This window comes from Dipodomys merriami, unplaced genomic scaffold (genome assembly GCF_024711535.1).
Source record: "Dipodomys merriami isolate MVZ:Mamm:240054 unplaced genomic scaffold, mDipMer1.0.p SCAF_29, whole genome shotgun sequence".
Taxonomy (NCBI): Eukaryota; Metazoa; Chordata; class Mammalia; order Rodentia; family Heteromyidae; genus Dipodomys; species Dipodomys merriami.
In genome coordinates, this window is record NW_027204381.1 from 4927272 (window position 1) to 4945482 (window position 18211).

At 48.3% G+C, this 18211-nt stretch overlaps 1 protein-coding gene and 1 non-coding gene across 5 annotated transcripts in view; both read left to right on the plus strand.

Moving 5' to 3' along the window:
* LOC138838847 (homeobox protein PKNOX2) overlaps positions 1-12699 on the plus strand; it is a 261583-nt gene extending 248884 nt beyond the window's left edge. For all 4 annotated transcript variants that reach the window (XM_070038240.1, XM_070038238.1, XM_070038241.1 and 1 more), the window contains 3 exons: positions 7335-7411; positions 8302-8480; positions 10478-12699. In XM_070038240.1, coding sequence (XP_069894341.1) covers positions 7335-7411; positions 8302-8480; positions 10478-10707 — 486 coding nt within the window. In that variant the 3' untranslated portion in view covers positions 10708-12699. The remainder of the gene's footprint in view (positions 1-7334; positions 7412-8301; positions 8481-10477) is intronic.
* Positions 12700-18140: 5441 nt separating this feature from the next.
* Trnaa-ugc (transfer RNA alanine (anticodon UGC)) lies at positions 18141-18211 on the plus strand. Its single transcript has one exon. It is a non-coding gene; the product is annotated as a tRNA-Ala (tRNA).

Here is an 18211-nt window from a genome sequence, read left to right on the forward strand (position 1 = left end):
TCTTTGTTTGTTTGTCCCGGTACTGGGGCTTGAACTCAAGGCTCAGTGGTATACACCACACTAAGCTTGCATCTCCAGGGAACGAGGGAGCCTGGTATGTTTCCAGCTAAGGCAGGGCAGACGGACTCAAGGACAGGATTTGATACCTGAGCTGAGGAGAGGGGTGGGGCGGGGCTCCACTGAGCCCCAGGACATCCCATGGGAGCCTCCAGCACTCAGAGATTCCTCCAAAAACTGTCATGGTTGATTTATAACCTCCCAGCATCTGCACCAGGCCCAAGAGCCAGGTTAGGAGAAAACACACACATTGTGTGTACACACGGCCAGGAATAGACCCAGAGCCTGTAGGAAAGGAGAAAGCCCAGCAGAAAACAGGAGTGCAGTGACCCCAGGAAACTCACACCAGCTGCCAGCAACAGCCCAGAGCGTCTTCAGAGCAAGACCACAAGCATCCAGCCACAGGTTGATTTCTCTGAGCACCTTTCAAATACTATGAGCTGATTACCCCTACAACATCCCGCAGGCAGGTAGAATGATTTCCCGTGTTGCAGAAGAGGAAAATTGACTAAGGTCTTGAGCTTTGCGGAGGCAGAGCAGCATTCAAACCGGGGTTATGTGACTGTGGAGGCCAACTTCCCATCTGTTTCTCATAGTGACACCTCCCTCACCCCTCCATCGGGGCAGACCCTGACCAGCCCTCTCCTCCCTTCTTCACAAATACGCAGTTGTCAGTCTGTTGAACCAAGTGTGGTAGTGCATGCCTGTAATCCCAGCACTTGGGAGACTGGAGACGTGAGGGGTTCAAGTTCGAGGTCAGCATGGGCTATGTAGTGAGACTCTGCCTCACAGTATTAAAAAATAAATAAATAAATTGAGGCAGAGCAACCGTATTAATAAATAGGGCTTTTAGGTAGAATTCCTGGGGCTCAGAATTACTGATGTTCTGCCATTTCCTCTCTTTAACATCTGCTGTGACATAGAAAGGCAAAGGTGATGGGTACTAATTATTCAAACCCCTGGGTCCATTCATTCCATATATATGCGCTGAAAACTTACCATGAGCTAGGCACCCTCCGTGATACAGATAGCAGGAAGGAAGCACCAAAGAAAGACATGATCCTGGGGCTGGGAAGGTGGCTTAGTGGTAGAGTGCTTGCCTTGCATGCCAGAGGCCCTGGGTTCGATTCCTCAGCACCACATAAGCAAAAAAGAAAAAAGCCAGAAGTGGGGCTGTGGCTCAAGTGGTAGAGCGCTAGCCTTGAGCTGAAGAGCTGAGGGACAGCACCCAGGCCCAGAGTTCAGGCCCCATGACCGGACCCAAAAAAAAAAAAAGAAAGAAAGACATGATCTTTTTTCTTAAAAAAACAAAAATGTGGCCTCCCTGGGTTTGGTGAGGCACACTTGTAATCCCAGCTTTGAGTCACAAAGAAGAAGGTCCTAGTCTAAGACCTACCCTAGGCAAAAACCAGACCCTTGTGAAAAGCAGACTGAAAGGGCTTGGGGCAAGGCTCAAGTGGTACAGTGCTCGCTCTAGCAAAGGAGAAAATAATCACGGTAGACGTCAGGTTTGGGAAGGTGATGGAGGGGCAGAAAAGGGCTCCAGGGGTGCCGGCAGTCTCCTGCCTTTTGACGCAGGGGCTGGTTATTTGGGTATTTGCTTTGGGATGATACATAACACTGTATATTTTCGTGTTTTGTGCTTTTCTCGTTGTGCATAATTTCAGGAGAGGCAGAGCTAAAAAAAAAATGGGGGGGGGAGAGAAAATAAAAGATTTGAAAGGCTGAACAAAGGCGATTGTAGTAAAAAGAGAAACTCCCTGGGTGACTAATAATGCTTCTCTTTATTCGAAAAAGCTTGGCTGTTTAGCACCTCTGAAGTCAGAGTGCATTCTTCATGGCTGGCATCTTAGATATGGTCATTTCAGGGGCTGCTGGCGGCTTCCCCTCCTCTGCGTGGTCTCCAGCTCTTCTGACCAGCACCAGACCCACAGAATGGTGGCCCAAAGCAGGCCAGGGTAATGATCAGGAGGGCAGAAGAAGGAAGAAGGGTGTGGTGACCCAGAAACAGTGCTAAGAGTGGAAGCAGGCAGCTTCTTGCCCTGAGTCAGACGCCAAGCCCTGCTCCAGCATCAGCACAAGGGCCGCTGATACCCATAGGCCTCGTATCTCCACGGGCCCTGGCCCCTGGTGACTTGGCCAGCTTGTGGGAACATATGCCTGGGGTAGGAAGTGGAAGGACAATCACAGGGAGAGTGTTGATGAAAACTGCCAGCCATCTAGCAACTTCCTTCTAACCAGGCTCTGAAAAGAACTCCTCTCTTCAAACTGGAAGCTGCTTTCCAGTGAGGGTTGAAGTTGAGGGCCATGAAGGGAAGAATCAGAAAGAGCTGGGGTAAGCCAGTGCTGGTGACTCATGCATGCAACCCTAGCTAATCTAAGAAGGCTGAGATCCGAAGACCTGAAGAGCGCAGTTCAAAGCCAGAAAAAGTCTGAGATTTTAATCTCCAATTAACCACAAAAAGCCACAAGTGGAGATGTGACTCAAGTGGTAGAGGACTAGAAAAAGCTAAGGAACAATAGGAAGGGAGGAGGAGAGGAATGAAAGAAAGAAGGAAGGAAGGAAAGAAGGAAGGAAGGAAGGAAAGAATGAAGGGAGGGAAGGAGGGATGGAGGGAGGGACGGAGGGAGGGAAGGAGGAGAGAAAAGAAAAGAGAAAGAAAAATGCAAGCAGGCAATAAAAAGAGAAAAAGAAAGAAGGAAAAGAAAGGAAAGAAAGAAAGAAAGAAAGAAAGAAAGAAAGAAAGAAAGAAAGAAAGAAAGAGAAAGAAAGGAAGGAAGGAAGGAAGGAAGGAAGGAAGGAAGGAAGGAGAGAAAGGGAAGGAGAGAAAGGGAAGGAGGGAGGGAAGGAAGGAAAGAAAGAATACAGTTTAGGTCACATGTACAAAGAACTTCTTGGTGACGATGATACCATGAAATGCTAACTTAATGTAAACACTGCAGTTCCCTCTTCTGCAAACCTTCAGTGTTCAACTCTGAATTGTCTGCGAGGTTTGAGTACGTGGCACAGAGTGAGTCAATGAACACCCATGACTAACTACATCAGTTCACTAACTCATCCCAAGTCCAATTGGCAGGTGATCTTTTACTTTCTCCATGTGAAGCTGAGGACGGAAAGCATATAACAAGTGGCCAAGGTCTCACAGCCCCCAAATGCTGGGGCCAAGCTTGACCTCCATCTCTAACAGCTCCTTTCTACCAGGTAGTACTTGTCCCATCATGGGATTCTTCAAATCCTGAGAAGTTATCTGGAACTTTCTGATCTGTTCTTGGCCTTCTTTTCAAAGAACTGTCTATGGGGCCCTGCGTAGGAATTCTTCCAGATCTCCATCTAACAGCAACTTTCATGGCTTGATGGCTGCGCATGAGCTCATCACATTCCTCCCCCTGTCCTTGGCCCTAAGCTTTTCCAATTGTGCTAAAAGTAGCACTGACCCGTGCGTGCAGTCTGTCCAGGAGCCAGGACTATTTTGACTGTGTCCTTAGGAATCATGTGATCTGAGCCATGTACAAGCTGGACTGCTCCCATGAGCGCTCGGATGTAGTGCCAAGAATGTTCTGGCCAACACACCTGTTCCCAGAGCAGGACTAAAGGCTACTCATCACCCACAGCCTCCACCCTGTGCGTCCTGAGGGGCTGAATCCAGGGAGGGGAAGTGATAGGGATGGTACCGGGAGAGTCACAAGGAGTCCATGCCCTTATCCATAAGAGAACAAGCCGCCAGTTTGGAGCAAACGTCTTTTAGCTCTCTCTCCCTTGGATAGGACATTGCTGACTTGGGAGTTTGTGACATCCACTCAGTAGGGGCCCGTGGACACCTCCCTGGGGACAGAGAGTATCATAGGCTTCTGCTAGAAATGCGCATGTGCTCCTTTCTGGAATAGCCTGGCTATTCTTCAAAGAGAAGCCTTGCCAGACTGGTCTCGCCCACCCTTCTGTGACTCAGGGGGTACTTGGCATGCACTATCCTTTAATAGAACACTTTCCAACCAGGTACTGGTGGCTCACGCCTGTAATCCTACCTACTCAGAAAACCGAGATCTGAGGATTGTGGCTCAAAGGCAGCCTAGAGAGACAAATCCAAGAGGCTCTCATCTCTAATTAACTAGCAAAGAGTCCAAAATGGAGGGATGATTCAAGTGGTAGAGTACAAGCCTTGAGTAAAATAGTCAAGAGTTCAAGGCCCAGTACTAGCACAATCAATCAATCAGTCAGTCAGTCAGTCAGTCATTTCCACCCTATTTCCTTCCCATCTCAGCTCTGAGTACTTAACTTCAGGCAACTCTCAGTTCCAACACCCAGGATTCGGTGGACACTTGGCCTGGGTGGGCCGATGACCCCCAAAGCCAACAAGACTAGCCCAGCTCTGGTGTTTATTCCCTCATCCATTCCTACACCATGTTGAAACATGACCTCTCTGCCTGTCATTTGTCTGGACAGTGGAGAAACGGCATCTAATGAGACTGGGTCCCTGCCCAACAGAGATCTTGGCCACCTCAGGGAGCCATGGGTACAGGACATAAAAGTGTAAAGGTTTTTGTTTTATGTTCATATGGTTGGCCTATGGGATCTGCATCTGTGGATGTGACTAACCGAATTGAAAATAGGTGGAAAATAGGTCTCCACAGTGAACACACACAGATCTTTTTTGGGTATTATTCCCTAAACAATATGGCACACCAGCCATCTGCATAGCATGTCCAGTGTCATCTAGAGAGGGCTTAAAGTATGAAGGCAGATGAGTAAAGCTTCTAGGCAGGAATTGCATCATCTTCTACAAGGGACTTGAGCCTCTGTGGAGGCTGGGGGGTGTCCTAGCACCAATCCCCTGTGGATAATGAGGAAAATCTACTTTGTTCATGGATTTCTAGCCATGGATGGGAGGCTGCGTGGATGTTTCTCAAGACCAGGGAGATTGGGGCCCTGTGGAGCCCAAAGACATGCCTCCTTCCCCGGGCATCTCCCAGTCCCCGCCTCTCTGCCCCTTGGGGCCTATAATCTCTCCATCCAGCCATCCTCTGCGCTTCCCAATTAGCCCGAAATTGGCTCCAGTAACACGAATGTGCTTTCTCCTTGTTAGAATCTTAATATTGTATGAATCACAAGTCCCAGCTGCCCTGGTGTGGCGGTCAGGGTCAGAGGTGTGAATTAAAACAACACAGGGTCCCGAGCACTTCAGTCAGGGGATGCTGAGGCTAGCGGAAGATAAGACATCGCTTTCCTTTGTCACTGCTAATGAGAGTCCTCCCCAAACCGTTGATCTCAAACTCTTTCCTTTGAGAGCTTTAAATACCTGGCCCACATCACGCTAGCATAACAGTCTGAAGAGCTACCTTTGAGCATTTTACAAGTATGATTTCATTTAGTCGTTGGATGATGTTATGATGTCCGGTTAAGTGACATGCCCGTGATCTCACAGTTAGTCATGACAGTCACTTTGTGAGCCCCATTGTTTTTCTGGGCTTCTAGAAATCCCAGGAACCATTTTCTGTTAGCAATGCAATTAAAAGGAATGATTCTGTTTTGAGGATGCTAGGGGTCTTGGCCATCCTCCCCTAAAGTTCCCAAGTGTCTCCCAAAGTCTCCCCTAACTTCCAGGACAAAGCTTTGACCTGTTCAGATCCACCCATGCCTACTGGTTGCCGGGCACTGTGCCAAATCCTGGGAAAGATCTGGAAACGTGTAGACACAGTTATCTGTGGCTCACCACCCAATGTGCTCTAAACCTTCCTTCCCCGACTATTTCTTTATTTACTGTGACACAACATTGGCTACTACAGACTTACCTTCCTCAAGCTTCCATGGAGCACATTGTCCAAGCTACATTGTCTCCTGCTCTGGCCATCTACAGCATCTCCTTCTTTGGTCAGCAGCCACTTGTGTGGGGGAGCACTGGGGGACATATTAGTAAGTGTGTGTATACGTGTATATGCACGCGTGCGCACACACACACACACACACACACACGCTTGGACTCAAGAGCTTGAACTCAAGGCCTCAAGCCCTTGCTGGGCTTCTTTTGCTCAAGGCTGCTGCTCTACCACTTGTGCCATACCTCCACTTCATTTCTGCTCACAGTCTCACAGACTTTCTTCTCAGGCTGGCTTTGAACCTCAATCCTCAGATCTCAGGCTCCTGAGTAACTAGGATTCCAGGTCTGAGCCATCAGCAGCTGGACATTCAGCCTTCATGAGACATAGTCTTAGAGAGGGAGCAATACAAAGGCTGAAATGTCTGAGTACACAGGAGACATCCACACCACTTGACTTTCCACAGAGACACTGACTGACTCAGTCTTAAAAAGTAGCACCATGAAGATGACCTAGTGACAGTCAACTAGGTCATAAAATGACATTGAAGAAGACATTCCATTCCTTCATCTAGGAATTGGGCATATAATACCTCACCAGCCTGTCTGCTAAAGCTCTGTCTGCTAAAGCTCTGTGTGTGTGTGTGTGTGTGTGTGTGTGTGTGTGTGTGTGTGTGTGTGTGTGTGTGTGTGTGTTGGTACTGGGGCTTGAACTCAGGGCCAAGGTGCTCAGCTTTAGCATTTTTCCCTTAGGACTAGCTCTCTGTCCCTTGAGCCACACCTCTATCTTGGCTTTTTGGCTAGTTAATTGGAGATAAGAGTCTCAAAGACTTTTCTACCCAAGCTGGCTTCAAACTGTAATCCTCAGATCTTAGCCTCCTGAGTAGCAAAGATTACAGGTGTGAGCCACCAGTGCCCAACTCTGTCCGCTCAAGTCTTAAGGGTAGGCTTGATTAAACAAAAGAAATTGTTATGGAAGCATTTCATGGGTTATAAAGTCCTATGCCAACAGAAGACTGGCTCCTAAGAAGGCCTTGCATAAATCCGGACACCTAGCAGTTATTCAGAAAATATCAGTTCATTTCCATTGAAGTGTTTCAAATGAAACACTCCATTCACCTCCGTCTGTGGGTTTCTCTGGCAGCTGTGAATCCTAGCACTGAGGATTCCTGTCAGCTGCATAAGCAAGAAGGATGTAAAAAACTTGAAATCTACAAACGCTGAACTGACCCAGAAACCAGTCTAGTGCCTACTGTGGGGCTGGGCTGGGGGCCATGTGTCCCAGAACATGAGCCTCAGGCATGGGGCAGTCTCTGTCCAAGCCCTAGGCCCCCTGGCTTTGAGGAACCTACATTATACTTTCCCTAAGCCACTGGGGCCACCTGGCCCAGGATTGTGCCTTTGTCTTGGGCATATTCTTCAGAGACACTGCAGGCCTGTTCCTCATTAGCCACGCTCTCATTTCAGCACCCCTACCCTACGGAGGATGAGAAGAGGCAGATCGCAGCCCAGACAAACCTCACACTCCTGCAAGTAAACAACTGGTGAGTTAACATCATCTGCCCCAAAGCACTCAGATCCAGGGGCACAGGCTTGGCAAGGGTAGCAGGGAGAAGAGAGAGAATGCCCAGGCCTGCCTCACTCTCAATCCAGCTGCCAGGGCAGTCCTGCTCCTAAAAGGACTGGATGCAGAGCCAGAATCAACCCTGGCCCTTGGCTTCATCTGCGGCTTCTTAGCACCCTCTGCTGGTAGTTCATGCCTGTAATCTTAGCTACTCAGGAAGCTGAGGCCTGAGGATCACAATTTGAAGCCAGCCTGCATAGGAAGACCCGTAAGACCCATATTTCTAGTTAACCCGTAAAAACCTAAAAATGGTGGTAAAGGCAGCTTTGAGAAAAATCTAGCTAACGGACAGTTCCCAGACCCTGAGTTCAAGCCCAGTACAGGCGCACACACATGCATACACCCCACAAAGGCCGGAGAGGAGGAGGGAGACTTGCCATCTGGACCCCATAGAGATCTCTGCTTTCCCCTTGTCTCCTTCTGGCTGCCCCAACGAAGCTGAAAATGGGCCAGGTCTGGCTAGATGGGAGTGTCTCCCAGTTTTGAAGTTCTACCGTGGCACAATCCACCGTCTAGAGAGACAGCAACAGAAGTTGGTGTCTATGACTACAACTTGTTCCTCCCCTGTTCCATCCTGAACTTGAGCAGGAATTTCAGACGCCTTCCCTGTCTTGCTTCTCGGGCAGCCTGTGGTTACCAAGCTCCAGCTGATTCCACAAGCATCTCAATGCCTGCGGCCTTTCACCAGGCAGCCTTTTACCCCTAGATGGAAAGAAACCCCATCTGCCTTGTCTACTGCAGACTGAGGAGCAGCCTCATTTCCTCTCCCCTCCCCTGCCCCTCACCAGTCTCCACCTTCACCCCTGACAGGTTCATCAACGCCCGGAGGCGCATCCTGCAGCCCATGCTAGATGCCAGCAATCCAGACCCTGCCCCCAAAGCCAAGAAGATCAAGTCTCAGCACCGGCCCACCCAAAGATTCTGGCCCAACTCTATTGCTGCGGGGGTCCTGCAGCAGCAGGGAGGTGCCCCAGGGACGAACCCCGATGGTAAGACTGGGACTGAGGTCTCCTTAGGTAGGAGCATGTGAGGGCTCCTGGAAGCAAAGATTCAAAGGTGGACCGACTCCTTCCCCCAACCCCGTTGCTAGTCCAGCACATGAATGTGCTCCCATCAAAGCCTTACAGAAGTGGATGTTACTGCATATAGATATAGTGTGTGTCTGTGTGTGTGTGTGCATGCACTCTGGTCCTGGGACTTGAACTCCAGGCCTAGTGCTGTCCCTGAGCTTTCTTGCGTAAGGATAGTGCTCTACCATTTGAGCACAGCTCCACTTCTGGCTTGTTGGTAGTTAATTAGAGATAGGAGACTCTTGGGCTCATCTGCCAGGGCAGGTTTCAAACTGGGATCTTCAGATCTCAGCCTCTTGAATAGCTAGGATTACAGGCATGAGCTGCCAGTACCCAGCATTTTTAAAAGCTCTTTTGTACAGAGAGGGTTCAAAAGGGTTTCAATGTCAATTTGTGAATACAATGCATCTTAATCAATGTCACCCTTTCGACATCCTCCCCCACCCCTTCCATCTCCACCCAGCCCCTCAAGTTACAAGATGCCATTTGAACATGTGTACATTGAATGCTATGACTTTATTCCCATTCATCTGTCCCCCTACCCTTGACCATACACCTCTCCCCATCACACATGCTCCAGCTTCCCAGTGTTCATTTTAGACTGTAGGTTAGCTGTTACACCAGAGTGACACCATTAGAATCCTCACCTCCAGAATACCATCCTTTAGTTAAAATCTGTGGATTTATGCATGTGATCCTATATATGTTCACATCTATCTGTAATTTAGATCTAACTTGCGCCAACGAGAGGAAACGTACGTCCTTTGTCTCTTGGAGCCTGACTTCACTTACCATGCTTTTTTTCTCCAGGCCCATCCTCTTGTATACACGTTAACCAGCCACCAGCAAGCTCACAAAGATGAGCGGGCATGCGTGGTCATCGGAGTCGGTGACGGCTCAGCAGAGCCCCCTCCTCACTCCCACAAGCCCCTGAGTTGCTCAGCACAGCCTGTGTCTGCACAGCTCCCCCAAGTCCGAGGCATCTATAAATACCAAGGCAGGCAGCTGGCTTGTGAACAGAGAGGCCAGGAGGAGCTTTGTTCTCCCAGCCTCCCCATCACACCCTCCACACTCACTCTCCCTTCTAATTGCCAGTCGCCTAGTGCACCATGAATAATTCAATCAGCCAGACATTTTAGAACTTGGCGTGTGCGGACGGCTGTGTGGGCAGTAGGCTGGAGACACTATACGTGTGCACACACACCTTCCTGCTTCTGGGCACCCATATGGTTGTGGGCAGGCTCCTATGAGATGGGTTACCATTCTAGGAGGTAGATTGTAGCCCCTAGATTGGAGGGGGAAAGGGGCCTGGGCTAGGCCAGGCCGGGAAAGAATCTCAATTTCATCACCACTGACTGTGTCAGCTTGGGTTCATAGCTTAATTGGTTGTGACTAAATCTCCTCTTCTGAATGGGCACAGTAAACCTCTGTCTTACAGAACTAGTAGAAAGAAGCCAGGCACCGGTGGCTCACACCTGAGATCTGAGGATCGAGGTTCAAAGCCAGTCGGGGCAGGAAAGTCCGGGAGACTCTTAATCTCCAATTAACCACCAGAAAACTGGAAGTGGCGTTGTGGCTCAAGTGGTAGAGCACTCACCTTGAGCTGAAAAGCTCAGGGACAGCGCTCAGGCCCAGAGTGCAAGCCCCACGACTGACAGAAAAAGAAAAAGAAAACAAACAAACAGTTGAAAGTCAAAAGGGCTTCACACAGTGCAGCGTGTGTGGTCATGAGCATGAGCAGAACTGCTGGGGAAGGGGGAGGGGAAAGCTGAGGAGTCAAGGAATGTTTGGGCAAGGGAGGGTTGAGTGCCCTCACCACCCCAGGAACCAGTCCATCCATCTCTGCCTAACACTTGCATTGCTGGGCCTGACCACCAGCCCTTGCCTAGCCCTGACCTTTGCCCTCTCTCCCTTAGGTTCCATCAACTTGGACAACCTGCAGTCTCTCTCCTCAGACAATGCCACCATGGCCATGCAGCAGGCCATGATGGCGGCCCATGATGACTCATTGGATGGGACAGAAGAAGAGGATGAGGATGAGATGGAGGAGGAAGAGGAAGAGGAGGAGCTGGAAGAGGAGGCCGATGAGCTGCAGACGACGAATGTCAGTGACCTGGGCTTAGAACACAGTGACTCCCTGGAGTAGTTGGACAGCCCAGTTGGCACTGGTCACTGAGCAAGCGAGAAGTGTCATCAGGAGGGTGCGGGGTAGGGTGGGGGGATATGGGCGGGCACCACAGAGGAAGTTGGGCCTGGCTTCCAAATCAGTAGCTCGAGGAAACGCAGAGGAGATATCCTGCTTCTTCCCAACTACCAAGCGTCAGTGAGCACCCAGCCCTCCTTCCCCTAGAACTGTGGAGGACTCTGTTTGGCAGGGCTGGTCAACAGCCTACACAGAAAGACAGAAGTGAGATCTGGACTCATCAACTTCTTGAGAACAGATGGCCCCTTGGGGGGTCCCCATAGAAGGACTTGAGTTGTTTACAAGCACCATGAGGTAGATAAGGTGCTGTTTTCAGAGTGGGCCTGTGCCAGGGGACAGGGTTGGGAGGGAAGGGAGAGACAAAACGATTCTAGTATCTACCCCTCCAGAAGGATCTCAGCTCCTTTGAGAGACATCGGAAGGCAGGGGAGAGCCCAAAAGCATAACCAGAGGCCAGAGGCATGGAGGGCCCCCCAGGGAACAACGCCCCCTGCAGACCGGAGTGGGAACTGGGTTCCATAGGACATTGGCTCAGCTCTCCAGGGCTCTGACTCGGCAGCAACGTGGACTTGGGAGAGAGGGAAGAAAGCCAGAAGAGACTCCCCTCTCTCTTTCTCTCTCCCTCTTGGCAATATATTGTCAGCTGGTGAGTTCAACTTGTCAGATGTTAAAAAAAGAAGTTTCTCCATCTGGGTTAGCTTCAAGAACCAAGGAAGTGGCAGAATCTGGATGAGGAAGCCAAAGTAAGATGACTTTGGAGATGGTACCTGTCGCTTGGAAGGTCACATAACTCAGCTCCGGTAACAACAATTTGACCCTAGACGTCTCCACCCCAAGATGGAGTTCCTTGGATGTTCCACGCTCTTTGTGGACCTGCAGCGCGGTGCATCCTGGGTGGCTTTAGGAATCTTCCCACCCCTCTGGTCCCCATGGAATTCCTCTGCTCTCGAACTGGAACCATCCGCCTCGACTTCCCTCCTTCATTTTATCCTTCAGAGAAAGCAGAACCACCTTTGGAAAGAAGCATCGGCTCCATGGGAAGGCAGGATTTGGAGAAAGCGCTGCAACCCTCTTCCCATCAATATCCAAAATGGCAGGAGGTCATGCACCAAAAAGCCTACCTTCTCTACCTGGCTGATCTGCAGCCCTCCACTCTACCCAGCGCTGGAAGAAACTAAGAATCCTGGGAGGAGGGGACATTCTACCATCTACCCACCCCCTACACACACCCTCCCAGCCCAACATCCAAGCCCCACGATTGGCATCCATTTCTCCTGCTCCCTCCCAACCCCGTGGCCGTGAATGACAGGCCTGATCCCATGTGTGTTTTTCCCATTGGGTTTAATTTAATGGACATGCAGTTTCATGTGTAAATTGTGCATTAGCCATCTCTTTCAGTGGCAGGCTTACCTGGCCAATTGGAGGGGGACCTCAGGGCTCTCTGGGGTTCCCTCTCCTGTCTGGTTGGGTGAAGAAAAGGATCATCAATATCCTGAGGTCTCCCTGAAATGAATGTATTTCCCCCTCTCCCCAAAAAAAGAGCTGATATTTAATGTTTTAATAGGGGTTTTTGAGACACAAATAACCTTATTTATAATCTGGGTGATCCAATCATTTTTTTACTCCCTTTTTGAGCTGGAGGAAAGTCTAAGCTTTTTGGGTGTGAGACTTTCACGGTTGTGCAGTGGGATAAAATATTTGTCCTCTTCTGATTCAGTTTTCTTGTTCACAGACATGCGCACACACCACACATACCCCTTCCATTCACCACTTGGACAAGCATCCCACCTGCACAAACACCCTCCTCCCAACACACACACACACGTGCCCACATCTCTTCCTCCTAGCCCTCTCCACCTGCCTAATGTTACACAACCTCCTTCTGATGTATCCACCAAACTGAATGTGGCCGAGAAGTTTTCAGTAAATCTTATTACCAACCATCATTCTGGTGTGCAATTCTCTTTTCCCATGGCTGATCTAGAAGTCCCTTGTTCCTTTAGTGGAATGGACTCTAAGCCAGACAGCATCTAGAACTGACTTCATTGAACTGAGTACCAAGAGAAAGGGACAAAGTAGCCACCTCCGTTAGGCTCAATTTGGCATGCTTACCTGGTGCCTGTGACTAGATCTGAAACAAAGAGTAGAGAGAAAAACAGAAGGAAGCTCTCTTCTGCCCTCTGCTGGCAGTTTCTCTCCACTGCAGAGGAGAGCTCTGGTCCCTTCCTTCCATGGTTCAACACCGTCCTCAAAGCCTTTCATACTTCCCATCTCATCTGTACCCTAGGCTGGGGATTTTCATCCAAGCTGGGGTTCCACACTTTACTCTCATATGTGCACCTTGCCTTGTCTCATAGGTGAAAGGAGATAGATCCTGAACGGTGGCTTTAACTCCACTGCTGTATACAGAAGGAGCCATCATTGGAATTCCAAGGGCCAATCTGCACTGCTTTTACTGGGGAAAGAAGGGGCAGCACATTTCCCCACACGAGTGATTGGAAGGCTGTCTTGTCAGCCTCAGACCAGAGCTCTCCTTACTTGGGCTCCATTGCTGTTATGTCTGGGCCGTCTGCTTAGAAACTGTTAAGACCTCCTTGTTCATAATTACAAAGGTTGCAGAGTCTGCACATTCCCATGAATCTAGTAGATCCAGGCTGAGGATGGATTGGGGGGGGGTGTTATACATGCAAATGGGCCTCCCTGGGATCATCCGAACAGCTCCCTGAGATGTGTGTGTGTGTTGCCAGTCCTGGGGCTTGAACTCAGGACCTGGGGCACTGTCCCTGAGCATTTGTGCTTGAGGCTGGCACTTTATCTCTTGAACCACTTTCAGCCATTTGGGTGGTTAATTGAAGATAAGGGCCTTACTGACATTTCTGCCCAGGCTGGCTTCAAACCATGATCCTCAGATCTCAGCCTCCCAAATAGCTAGTATTATAAGCATGAGCCACTAGCCCCTGGCTTGGGTCACTGTATTTCTTATAGATCCCAGTACCAACCCACCCCTGTCACCTGGAGAATTCTGCAAACTCATCAGAGACTGTCCTCTGCAGACAGATAAGAAAGTCAAGATGAACAAGGAGATAATTCATTAAAAGAACTTTACCTCCCTGCAGCAGCAAGACTGACTGCATTATCATTTAAAGCAGTGGTTTCCAAAGAGTACATCATTAAAAGACATTCTATCAAGAAAAAGAGAATACTTATACTTCTGTAAAAAAAAAAAAAAAAAGAAAAAAAGAAAGAAAGAAAGGAAAGGAAAAAAAACTTAAGGTGCACCTTAACTCACTAACAACTCCAAAAAGTCCTATAGAAAAGAAACTTGCTTAACTTAGTTCTGTTTCCCAGATTTGTCACTTCTTTTTTGTTTATTTCAAGTAATATCTATTCAAGATTCTGCAAGACACGCTTTAGGGAATATTGCTCTAAAGAAACGACATGGTGGCCAGCCCAGCCTCTCCCCTCCCCTGGATTGTTTGATATATTGAGTTCTGAGCTGTTAATTTTAATTTTATTCTCAAGGTGATGTACATAGGGGTCACAGTTACGTAAGTAAGGTAGTGAATACATTTCTTGTCCACCTTGTTACCTCCTCCCTCATTTTTCATTTTTTTAAATTTATTTTATTATGAAAATACCTTAGAGAGGGGTTACAATTACATGAGCAAGGTAATGCATACATTTCTTATCAAGCATTGTTGCCTTCTCCTTTGTTTTTCCCCTCCCATCCCTTCCCTCCCATCTCCACAACTACACTCAGTGCCCCCCTCCCTGCCAAAGTTGTAAAGTTCGTTTTCGACATTGCATCTTGTACATCTCATTAGTTGCAATGGGTCCACCCGTGTCCCTGTTTAAACAATTTGTGTTTTCCCTTCCCCTCTCTCCCTCATTTTTCTAACCACGTTGCCAATCCAACAGGGCTTTTCTAAATGGTTTAGGATGCAGTGGTTGTGTTTTGAGGAGGCAGAGAACCCTGTGTCTGCATCACCCCTAACACTGCCCAACTCGGAGAAGATGTCCCATCATCCCTGTGGTCATAAGACAGATGGGACCGTGGGGGAGGGGCAGGGGAGATTTCCTTAGTGCAAAAAGGAACTTGTTCAGAATAACTTCTGTACCTGACTCTTTGGGTTTTGAAATCTTGCTCATGGGAGTTGATAGATTCCAATGAACTGCCTTGCTGGGGGCCCGATGAGGTCCCATTTCTGACAGTGCTTTTCAGGTATCTATTTCCTAATGCATCTTTTGTTTTTAAGACAAGGAAGAAGGAGGGGAATGTTTTCAGTTGCCAGTGGAAGCTCTTTCCTTTATAAAAGCTTCTTCCCATTTCCTTTTCCCCCCATCACTGCCCCAGTTGGTCCCAGTTGTTCAATGAGCTCTCACTGGTGCCTGCTCTGTTCCTAGCATCCAGCTGGAAGACTGTTGATGGCAAAATGCTGGTGTGTTTCCCCTTTGACATCTTATTTCCATCTTACAGAGGAGGCAGCTTTTATTATACCACTTTCAAGTGTGCCTTCGACTTTTATACATCTCAGCCTCTCTCTGGGCCAATCTCATTTAGCCCCTTTGCAAATTAAATGCATCTCATTAAATTGAACCCATTTAGGACAATGCCCTTCAGGTGTGTGCTTCTTAGTACATCTTTCATTTTAAGACAAGTGTTTGATTTATTTTTCATCTCATTACGCTCTTAAAATTATGTGCATCTCATTATACTCTGTGCACCGCGATGCCTTATTTCAGGTGTAGATGTTACACACCCAGTATGATCGGGCAAGAATATGATTTTTTTTTCATTTCATTACAAGCCTTACAATTTATGTACATCTCATTACAATCAGCCATTTAAGACAATTCCTTTTGGTTGTGGGTATCTCATTATCTCTTTTCATTTTCTAATTTTTTTTCATGTTATTTATTCAGAGAACTCGCTTCGGATGTATGTATCTCACATTCACCTGTTATTTTCAGTGAATCTCTGGGCCGATTGTCTGCATCATTGTATTGCAAAATGTTTATTAGGCCAAATTTAGTTAAGGCCAGCTCTACCCTTCCATAGTCTCCTATGATTCCTTTGTATGGAAAGAAAGAATGCTGGGATCCCTTGGGTTTGGTTTTAGCCCTTCAATAACTTCCCTTTACATACACACAGAGACCATGGAGACTAACTTTTCCTCGCATGCGCACTGGGGAGACTGGAGGAGGTGGATGGTGTCTAGGCACCTTGTAGATGCTATTCTTGACACTCCAGGTTTGTGGACCACCCAGCAAGTCCCACCTTTGCTGGGGAAGTTGCAGGTTCTTCTCAGATTCTTCTTGGATTTGGGCAGGTCAAAAGACAAAGACAGCTGGGTGCTGGTGGCTCACACCTGTAATCCTAGCTACTTACAGGAGGCTGAGATCTGAGGATCGTGGGTCAAAGCCAGCCCATGAGACTCCTAACTCCAATTAACTACCAGAAAACTGCAAGTGGCACTGTAGCTCCAAGTGGTAGAGCACTAGCCTTGAGCTGAAAAGCTCTGGGATGGCACCCAGGCCTTGAGTTCAAGCCCCATGACTGACCAAAAAAAAAAAGACACAGACACCAGGCAAGGTAGGGACAGGCGTCATGTTTACTGAAAGCTGGCTGTCTATAGATCCATCACTCATAGCAACAGCAGCCCATTCCAGCATAGGGCGCAGACGGTTCACAGATTCACCTTCTGTCCATCAGGACAACATTCGCCTTCTGTCTTCAGCAGCAACAGTACCTCTGTCATTTGTGCAGTCCTGGGGCTCCTGGGTTATGTGTCTGCAAGCAGCCCTTCAGGAAACCTGTGGGTCTTTCTAGGCTCTAGAAACCTTCCCATCTGATCATAACAACCCCCAAGCAGTTTCTCTGAGTGATTCTGGGCTGGTCTGTGAATTTCTTCTGTCACCTTGTCAGTGAAAATAGAATCTATCCTCTAAGTTCAAAATTAAATCTGACTTTGCACCCTTCCCCCTCCAGTGCTTCTTTGAGGGAACAGGTGGAGGGATCTGAATCTGGGCATTTACTTTGACTCCTCATCCTCAGCAGCTGGAGTCTGGAGTTCTAGAATCAGCAGCTCTGGGCTCCTGGTGCAGGTGTGAAGCTGATTTTAGAGGAGCAGGCTGCACCTGCCTTGCTTGCTATTTTGGTTTTGTGTTCAGCCGACACTGAAGGCTAGAAAGGCCATAAGGCCTTGCCCTTTCTTTGTTCATCAAAGTTTGTTAGCCAGGTGCTGATGGCTCATGCCTATAATCCTAGTTACTCAGGAGCCTGGGATCTGAGGATTGTAGTTTGAAGCCAACCCAAAGAGGAAAATCTATGAGACTCTTTTTTTTTTTGGTCGGTTATGGGGCCTGGTCTGGGCCTGGGTGCTGTCCCTTAGCTCTTCTGCTCAAGGCTAGTGCTCTACCACTTGGACTATGACGCCACTTCTGGCTTTTTCTGCTTATGTGGTGGTGCTGAGGAATCGAACCCTCTACCACTGAGCCACCTTCCCAGCCCAGTGAGACTTCTTATCTCCAATTAATCACCAGAAATAGCTGGAAGTTGAGCTCAAGTAGTAGAATACCAGCCTTGAGCACTAAAGCTCAGGGACAGTGTCCACAACCAGAGTTCAAGCCCCAAGACTGGCACAACAAACAACAACTGCTAATAAAAATAAGTCATACTTGATTGAGCATATGGCATGGACACTAAAGATTCTTCAAAACAACCTTAGAAGAACTGCTAGTATTATTATTAATAATATTACCAGTCTCTTTTTGGAGGTAGTACAGTTTGCACTTGGGATGTCTAGCCTGCGAGGCAGGTGCTCTACCACTTGAGCTCAAACTGTCATCCTTTTCCTTATGCCACTTGTGTAGTTAGTATTACAGGTTCCGACCATCACACCCAACCTGTTGGTTAAGATGCAAAGAATGGGGCTGGGAAGGTGGCTCAGTGGTAGAGTGTTTGTCTTGCATGCATGAGGCCCTGGGTTCGATTCCTCAGCACCACATAAGCAGAAAAGGCTGGAAGTGGTGCTGTGGCTCAAGTGGTAGAGTGCTAGCCTTGAGCTGAAGAGCTGAGGGACAGCGCCCAGGCCCAGAGTTCAGGCCCCATGACTGGACCCAAAAAAAAAACAAAAAAAAACCAAGTAACTGGAATTACAGTCATATATATCACAATGCCTGGCCAGCAGTCTCATTTTCAAAACAAGAAAACTGAAGCTAAGAGAAATTAAGCACTGTGTTTTTTTTTTTTCCTCAGAGATTTATTTATTTAGGGTGGAGGGTATGGCTCAGTGTTAGAACCTGTGCTTTGCCTGTGTAAGACCTTTAGGTTAATGCCCAGCACTGAATAGAAAAATAATTGGCTTGGGGCTGGGGAGGTGGCTCAGTGGTAGAGCGCTTGCCTTGCATGCATGAGGCCCTGGGTTCGATTCCCACCACATAAGCA